The sequence below is a fragment of the Sinocyclocheilus anshuiensis genome, unplaced genomic scaffold (assembly GCF_001515605.1).
Source record: "Sinocyclocheilus anshuiensis isolate Anshui unplaced genomic scaffold, SAMN03320099.WGS_v1.1 scaffold2684, whole genome shotgun sequence".
NCBI classification, from domain to species: Eukaryota; Metazoa; Chordata; class Actinopteri; order Cypriniformes; family Cyprinidae; genus Sinocyclocheilus; species Sinocyclocheilus anshuiensis.
Genome location: NW_015546023.1, coordinates 283,159 through 292,313, shown reverse-complemented (window position 1 = coordinate 292,313; position 9,155 = coordinate 283,159). Strand labels below are relative to the sequence as shown.

At 43.9% G+C, this 9,155-nt stretch overlaps 1 protein-coding gene across 5 annotated transcripts in view; it reads right to left on the bottom strand.

The window, feature by feature from the left end:
* Positions 1 to 1,689: 1,689 nt before the first annotated feature.
* The window catches only part of LOC107698619 (homeobox protein Meis2), a 62,687-nt gene continuing 55,221 nt past the window's right edge, over positions 1,690 to 9,155 (bottom strand). For 3 of the 5 annotated variants that reach the window (XM_016499674.1, XM_016499675.1, XM_016499676.1), the window contains exons 10-13: positions 6,369 to 6,427; positions 5,497 to 5,607; positions 4,871 to 4,956; positions 1,690 to 2,732 (exon numbers count right to left, since the gene is read on the bottom strand). In XM_016499674.1, coding sequence (XP_016355160.1) covers positions 4,898 to 4,956; positions 5,497 to 5,607; positions 6,369 to 6,427 — 229 coding nt within the window. In that variant the 3' untranslated portion in view covers positions 1,690 to 2,732; positions 4,871 to 4,897. Of the gene's footprint in view, positions 2,733 to 4,870; positions 4,957 to 5,496; positions 5,608 to 5,647; positions 5,916 to 6,368; positions 6,428 to 9,155 lie in introns of those variants that run through there. The other 2 variants (XM_016499677.1, XM_016499678.1) reach the window with 2 other exon arrangements.

The window sequence follows — 9,155 nt, the reverse complement described above, 5'->3', positions numbered from 1 at the left end:
TCACACATGCACACACACACACACACTCGCGCATGCTCATACACACACACGCGCGCGCACACATTCACATACACTCGCGCACACACACTCGCACACACACACACACACTCTCACACACACACACACACACACGCCGCTTCAGCTGGAACACGTTCTCTGCTTTATATGTGATCTAATCAAGAGTCGGGTTCCTCGGCGGTGTGTGAGAAACGACCCGATCACTGCTGAAGACTTCACCTGCTCGTTTTCTCCTGTTTACTGCGAACAGTTCGTCTGCTTCTGTGTGTTCTTTCATTCATTCCCGTGACTGACATGACGACGACGATGATGATGATGATGATGAAGGCCGGATCATCCATCATTCCTGTCACAGGCGCAGTTCAATCCACCTCCTGTCCCCTATTAATATTCAAATCAGCTCACAATGATGCCGCCCTTCCTTTCACTTCTCCTCCTTTCTTGTTCTTTCAGCATATATTTTAGAATTTCAAAATGAATTATTCGCACGTCAATTTTCTCGAATGAACAGACATTAAAACTATATTTGTTCGTTTGTGATTCTTGGTGAATAAATAGCCTACACTTAAATACACACAATAAATGTAAAGAATTAAATTGCCCATAATAACTTGCACAACGCTAATGAAAACAGCGCAAAACGCAGCTCTTTATTTTTTATATTCATATAGATCTGCTATGTTTGAGGAGATGTTTAATTTGGCGATGAAATCTCTCCACGCGACTGCAGACTGCTGGATATTTACTTGCAGTGATATATTTTCGAATGCTATTATTTTGTAAATTAATAATTACCGCTGGTATCATTTTAAATTATTAATAGCCTACTGTAATTCGGCTTTTTACAAATAATTAAAAGCCTCCTGCTTTGGGGAAATAAACACGTCTGTTCTCTTTTATGCATCGAGCGTTAAAATGAGACGTTCAGCGCCTTCAGTACATATTCAGAAAAACATATTAAACATTCAAGTAATGAAGAAAGACTAACTTTCACATCAAGCTCTTGAAACATTTGCCTGTGAATATGTTTTTCACATTTTCCTGGAAAAGAGTTTTAATGTTTAGCGCGTTTTATTCGTTGCTTTTATTGCGCAAGTGAGCGTCCTCGTTACTGTAATCGCCATTCATCATTTTACTAGTGTGTATAACTGCTGTTTGTAACAATAATATTAGTAATGCTGTGCCGTGGCGCAGCGGGTGTAGTGTGAACGAGGCGCCAGCAGGAGGCGCCGCGGAGACTCGAACCCCGTCAGTCTCACTCAGCTCAGCTCATGGCTGTTTTTATACAGTCTATGCGACGAACCCTGCCCATTTGCCCCCTTAAACCCCAATCTGCCCCAGCAGCTGTAAGCCAGCGGAAGCTCCTGTGTCAAAAGCAAACATCTTCAGTGCAGGATCGGATTTAGAGAACATTAACACGCCACGATCCTTTATAGGCTGCTGAAAAACTGTCCGAATTCTTTGTAAGCTTATTAAACAAGAATAATGCATTAAATATGAGCTATTATGTATTACAGATTTGATATTATTTCCATGTGCGACACACTGTACAGCACACAAGAATACCAAAATCAAAAATGAAATATTTATTACAGCATTTGTGACTGAACACCTTTGAAACATCAAGCCACAGTCCTCATACAAGTATTGAATGTATTTCTCAGATAATACATTGATCCCACTGCTGCAGGACGGTGGTTTTTCTCAAGGATACACGTCCTTCATAAGGCTCTTACTCTGAGAGTCCGAGATACAAAATTAATAATAATAATAATAATAATAATAATAATAAAAACAAAAACGTATAAAAGCAACACAATCCAGTGCTTGGGCAATTCAAACAAAGAACTTCACCTACAGGGCAACATTCATTCATGGACCAAAAAGGGAAAATGCATGACGGAAAAAGAGGAGGGGTCTCGTGAAGAGAGCGGGCTTCAGTCGGTGCTGTGGTCCGTGACGGGGCGGATTCACCGGCCTCCCGTTATTGCCGCGATCGAGCTCCTCTGCTTTGGGGATCCGCACACACAGTGTGAAAAACAGGCCAACGATTTACTCTAGGACTAGCTCATGAAACATAAAGTGAGTGATGATAAAAATGTACAAGATTTAATTTAGTTTCTATGCTTTTATATTACAGTAGTTTGAACTCTTGGAGTCTTTGTCTTTTTTTTCTTTTGTTTTTCTTTATCATGATGTGTGTGTGTGTGTGTGTATTTTTAATAAGTTGAAACATCCTCTGTTGATTTGAACAGACACCCAAGACTTTACAAAGTGTTTCTGTCAGCTCTTGGTCCTCCAGCAACAAAAGTAACAAAATTCACAAGATAAAAAACGATCACAGCTCGTCTGAAATTCCACGTGAAGCTTCGGATACTTCACCGCATTCTCTTTTCCTTCAAAAATCTTTCGTGGGGTTATTGTCCAGTTCATCCGTGGTGGTATTGGTTGGTTCCCTTCGGTCATTGGCTGTGGACGCCCACGCCGGTCCAGCAGCGCTGTGGTCAGGGGGTCAGAGGAGTCGTGGTCATTTCTTCTCGAGGGGGGGTCTCCGTGCATTAGCATGGCCGAACGGGTCGGAGGGTGACGAGGAGCTCGGTGTGACAAACACAAGAGACGAGGGGCTTTCGGTGGAGGGGGGTGGGTCGGTGATGCCATGCTCATGCCCACAGGACCACGTTGAGGTACGAACTCCCCCGGCATGCCTCGCAGACCTGAGATTCAGAGAAACACACAGTCAGCGGTGCAAGACGAATGCGATCGCAGCGCCCTGATCTAGATTCAGGCCACGCGTCTGCAGCCAATGCGGCTAAAGATATTTCAAACAAAGAGCACACTTGAGCAGAGACGTTTAATAACGGCCTGCATCTCTGCTCGGTGCATCGACTTGTGCACGCGTGTTAGAAGACACCTAGATGTAGCATTCATTTCACTTATCCATCTTCAATCACGCAGCAGAACAATGCATGCATTTTACCTTCTCTGGGAATCGAACCCATGACCTTGGCGTTGCGGGCGCAATGCAGAGAAGTGATATGATCTTGTGGAAACCTCATAATACTAAAATTATCAGCGTTCAGAGCGGTCGAATCCCAGACGAAATTGAGTGACAGAACAAGCTGCGCCGCTGCATACAGATTTGATTTAAGTTCCGTTACCAACTTGCTAAATTATTTAGGGGCTGGCTAACAACACACCGCTCAGGGAACAGCGCAATATCTGCTTATAATACAGGACAAGATCTTACATTGAGCCGTAGACCATAAAGAAAACTGTGAGGACAGATGCGTGTGTAGAATCAGTGCTGGTGAAATGCATTTGTAGCACTGAGCTGCTGAAGCCGAACAGTTCACAGAACTGGAATTGACATGCAGGACACCAGTGCTTTGTAACGTGACCCCAGGGGCATTAAAAACAGTCATTTAAAGGAGGGGGACGGGGTCACTCCAAGGTCATCAGGCACTCACTGCCCATTCCTATAACACTGTATGTCGCAATTAAAGAACAGCACAGGCCAAGTATTTGAGAGGAAACTGCACGCATTCTCCACACATTCATCAGACATGCAAAGCGATCCGTTAAAATCTCGGGCAGAAGCTGCAACATAACCTGCAGCTCTTCCCTTTAAATTTGCAGCAGACGTGTGTGACGCTGTAAACCGCCGTCATCTGCATCTTTTAGTAACAGCACACCTCTCTAAGCGTGCTCCATCGCCGATCATAATTAAACAGCAAATACGGCATATTGTGTGTGTGCGTAATCGAATCAGAGATGGCTAATATTCCTCTGTATTAAGCTATTAATCTAATTGCTCATGACGCATAAAATATGTTACGTAATTAAACAGTCTCAAAATTATCCCGCACTGTATTAAAAATTACCCAAGCTGAGCAAATGTTATCTCTGCGGCTGTTTTAGGGAACACACTCGCCACGTTTCTGAGTCTATTAACGAGGCGGGGGCTTCGTCGCAGCATCGCTATGGTGACCTACAGGAAACTGCCGTCTATTTACATATAAAGGGTTCTTTTAATCAAGCAAAGTGTTATTACATTGAGGCTCATTGAGCAGGAAGTAGAGGTGTTAAATAAAATCTTCTCTGCCCTGCCACCTTTGGGACGCCATACGTCTTGATTTCTCAAATGTCAGTGGCGCGGCGCCGGCAGGCAGCGTAATGGGCGTCTTAATCAGACGAGGAGATCTCTGCGTTTACATGCGGTCGTTCTTTAATGCCGTCCTCCCATAGCCCACGCTCTCCCACATCTGCAGATATTCCCATTCCATCTCCCTCCGTTCCCAGTAAAAAAGAGAAGACACGCGGCTTCCCCCGGTGAAGGATGGCCATGTCACCCGCCGTCTCTATATCTCTCTCCGGGAGCGTAATGTACTGCACTGCTCCCGTCTTTGCATATAAGATAATTTGGGCATCAATCCTTCCCCTGACGGATTTATGTCACTCTGAGGACAGTTTCACTTCTCCTTTTTTATCGCTTCACTGGAGCCCGCTTAATTTCACCCCGTCATATTCTACCCCAGGAGATGCCATTTTTTTCCCCCCAAATGTCCAACATTTGCATTGGCTGCATGAGACGTGGAGCGCGGCGCCGCTGCAGCGATAAATAAATCCCACTTTAGTGCTTTTCTGCCTTGTTTTTGTTCCAGGCCGTCCAGGAAACATCGCTCGACCCGCGTCTCACCTGACTCGTTCTGCTGCCCTGATATTCAGTAATCACAGGCCGGCCGTAAAGCAGAGCGTCTGTGGTGTTATTTTGGGCTTTCAGGGGAATTCTGACAGGAAACGGACAGGAAAGACTCTTGAAAGAAAGGCGGAGGAAGAGTCCCAGTGTACTTACTTCCCCCTTTTCTTTACTGTACAGCCGTTACATGTAGTGCCACTGGCCATCCATGCCCATATTCATGCCCATGCCACTCATAGGACCTGCAGAGACAAACAGCACAGACAGTCAGTGCCCAGCAGAGCCCAACGTCCCAAACACACAAGAGAAGAGCAAAATGACAACAAGGTCCTGCTCAGAGGTCGCTCAGGTAAGGAGTTTATGATTTTGTCTTCCTAAACTTTAGTTAAAATTGATATGGATAGCAGCCGAGATCATTTGTTCATCTGAAGAGAGAGGAGTCTTTTGATTGCAGACGTCTGAGCAGTCGGAGATATTTTCTCTCCTGAGTCTCACTCTATGCTAGACACCTGAGATTACTGGAAGAGAAACATTTAAGAACCAGGAGGCCCCAATTTACTAAGAGTGTCCAATCCTGCTCCTGGAGGTCAACTGTCCTGCAGAGTTCAGCTCCAACCCTGATCAAACACACCTTAACCAGCTAGTCAAGGTCATCAGGATTACTAGAAACCTCCAGGCAGGACAGGTTGTGACATTGGCCTTTCCTGAGCATAATTGGACACCCCTGGTCTAAAAGAACCAGAGGAGATGTTGAAGAGATCTCAGAGGTGACTGCATCTCACCTGCCGGCCGGATGCCCATGTGTTGCTGTCCGTCCAGCACGAAGCTGCCCATGGGCTGCCCCTCCGGACTGTACGCCGCTCCCTGGCTCACTGAAGGATCAAGAAGAAAACCTGAGTGAAGTCAAACGTGGACACCAGGGGAAGAAGAGAGAAGACACACCAAACAATCAGCGATTATCCCAGCAGCAGCCCAAACTAAATCAGCCACACACACACACACACACACGCCATTCTCCAACGTACGCATCAACAGGACAAGAGAAGGTTACGTCAACATAACTGTCCAGCAGCACTGAATGATGTCTATCTCTTGACTTGCTTCACTGGTCTTGGGTTCAGGAGATCATAGCGTGTCAGAGATCTAGAAACCACACACTGGTACTAAAGCTGTCACTGGAACTGTGCATGAAGATCTGCATCTACATTCATCAGTAAAAACACCACTGCTATATGACCTGTACATTTCATTTAGATGCTTACTGTTTATCCTCACTGCGGAAATCCTAATAAATTAATTTGTGCAATCTCTTACTCAAATCATCACAACTTCAGAAAGCCATCAATAACTCAAAAACTACAGAATTTCCCTTATGTTTCTGGTGTGAATTCATGAATGCTTATTGCAAATCGCTTTCTAATGTACCATAACGCAAAGGGAAACGGTGAAACGCTCCCGAATTACTGTAAAGTTCTCTTGTGGCCAATTAGCATTGAGATGCGCTAATGTCCCTCTAACCAGCGAGATGGAGAAACATCCAATTAGATTCAATCTGCTCTCATTGGAGCGTAGACACGGGAGAGACGTGCTCAAGGACTCTCAAGTGAGACACAAACAGTGTTGAGAACATCAGAGAAGATGAGATGGTGTTTACCTGCTCGATTTGACTGGTCAATCATGGGCTGCACTATTCTTCTTCTGGCATTAATGAACCTGCAAACACAGGAGAAACACAAGACCCATTACATCACCTGCCATCACAAACCCAACATGTGGCTGATATTAAACACTTAGTATTAGTAGCATTAGCATTTAGCAGTACTGTACTACTTGAAGATCAATTCTGGAGCATTTAGACTCGGCCTGGAGTTGGATTCGAATTAGCTGGTCTTGGCCAATCATAAAAGATATGGTCTTGGACTTGAGATGGACTCGTCTCGTCTACTCGAGTACTGCCAGTCCAGATAAACCAGAAAACAACATACACGCTCAAACTCAGGAGTTCAGGAAGGTTCGTATTTGATGAATTTGAGAATCTGATTCTCTGATTTTAATAAATGAAAGTGTCTGAGTAGTTTATCAAAGCGCTGCCTGTAGAAAGACAAAACACAAATGAGATCTGGAATGGTTTCTCCAAGACAACAATCAGATAAGTGGAGAAGTCTCCTGCTTCTCAAAACATAATCTCACATGAGATCTCAACAACACGCTCAGATCTGCCAAGAGAGATCACAACCATTTCTCTTCAAATGATCTGAGCTGTTCTCCAGGTTCATTTTAAAGCTCTATACTCTTCTAGAGAAACTTCATCAAACAAGCAACTCAGACTGAGAACCCGCGCCTCACGCATGCTTGCACAAACATTATTCTTCATGTGTTAGCGCTCACAAGGCGTTCAGAAGGAGCCCGAAGTTTGCGATACAAACGGCCCTTTGAGTGGGTCCCCTGCCCCCTGGTAAGGGCCCGTGGCAGGGGTCTCTCTCCTCTCCAGCTGTCTGTAAATGAGCTCCAGGCTTTCAGCAGCTATTGTTATGTCAGAGAGGCCATCAATTAGCCTGTCTGAAGTTTTATCACCAGCACGGCGGCAAATAAGAGCAGCTCCACAAAACCTCTCCTGCAGCTTTTGAGCGCCGGGCCGCTGGGGTCATCGGGAGGTCAGTGCCAGCCCAGGGAACCGTTTTAATGCGGAATGGGCCGTGTCAAAGGCAAACGGCCGCTCCGCGCCGGGAGAGACCCGTACTAAAGGAGCGAGCGTTAAAGGCGCCCACATGTATTTGATATTAGAGCGAGGGTTCGGATCATGCTGGGGCTATCCTGCATGAAAGAAGCGGGCGAGCGCACACAGGGCGACTCTATGGGACCGGTCATTAGATACAAGCAGGACTGGAATCAATTTGAGCTCTAATCTCTCCTGAAGCCGTCGTACATGCTCTTACCTTCCATTAACTTAAACGCCCGCAATCTGTGCTTTCACAATGACATGCTGAAGTTCACTGCACGCACAGCTGGGAAAAGAGGAATAACTTTGCTTTCTTTGTCTGAAAGACAGGACAGCTGCTAAAGGAGCACTAGTACTGAGCAACCGGCACTCAGATAGCAGATATAACTGAGTGACAGAAGTTTAAATACATGGTGTGTGGGTATCGAGATCATCTGTCACACGAACACACACCTGCACCATTCATCACACACTCACACATTTATTAAATAAACAGCAGTAATTTACTATTGTGATCCATGTGTCCGTCATGTTACCCTGTGGTCAAATATTTGTGTATAATGACAGTAAACTTCCAATTTTTTTTTTTTTTTAAGAGAAAGATAAATTAATACTTTTATTCAGCAAAGATGCATTAAAAGACATTTATAATGTAACAAAATATTTCTATTTCAAATAAATGATTTTCTTTTGAACTTTCTATTCATACAGTTTCTATTCTACACACACACACACACACACACACACACACACACGCACGCACTCACTCTCTCACAGTGTCTGTTTTGCCTCTCCAAACTGTTGCCACAGTAACCCTGCAGGAGCAGCCCAGCAGTGCTGCAGCCCAGAGAGCATTTTATCAGTGTGAGTAAAGCCAATTGAGATTATCAGACCTGCCTCTGATAACACTGTTTCACCTCCTCCCATGAGCTGCTAATGGGGTGTGCTTAGAACAACACCCGCCAGCACACACACACACTGCATTCTGACCACACGACACCACAAACTCAGGCCTTTATTTCTGTCTACAAATGTTGATTTATATTTTTCACAACACATATGAAATTAAACATACATTTAATGCATACTTAAAATAATGAATTAGTTATAGAGGCATAAAACAAATATAAACACACCTAAAATTTACAAACAACAAAACAAATGTACCAAATACTAAAGATATGCCAAACAAATGGTAAAACATAGTTTACATAAATATTGAACTAATAGGCGATGATTCAGTACATCTATCTGTTAGACTCCTTACTGAAGCTGCATAAACTACAGCAGAGGAACTGAAGAATGTGTCCTTTACTACCGCTCACTACAAAGACAAACACTCCATGAGACGCAGCATAGAATATTCAATGCTCTGAAGTCCCTCTGACACTCTGTCTGCAAGAGCATGAGAAAACATGTTTACATTGTGCCACTTTCCACTAATAGGGTCCCATTACCTTTTAAAATAATAAGTCAAAAATCCCATGTTCTTTTGAAGAACTATTAATCTAAGATAAACTAGTAATTAGCATGCAATAACAAGGTAGATTTAAACAAATTGAATATCTGTAATGCCTCTCTAAAATAATGATTTTTGTCTGTTTCTTTTCAGCGGTCTCAACCTTCAATGAAAACAAAAAACAGTCTCATCATAACATAAGCTGTTGAACTGATATATGAAATTCACTGTAGAAAATGTTTACTTATTAACTCATTTTAATT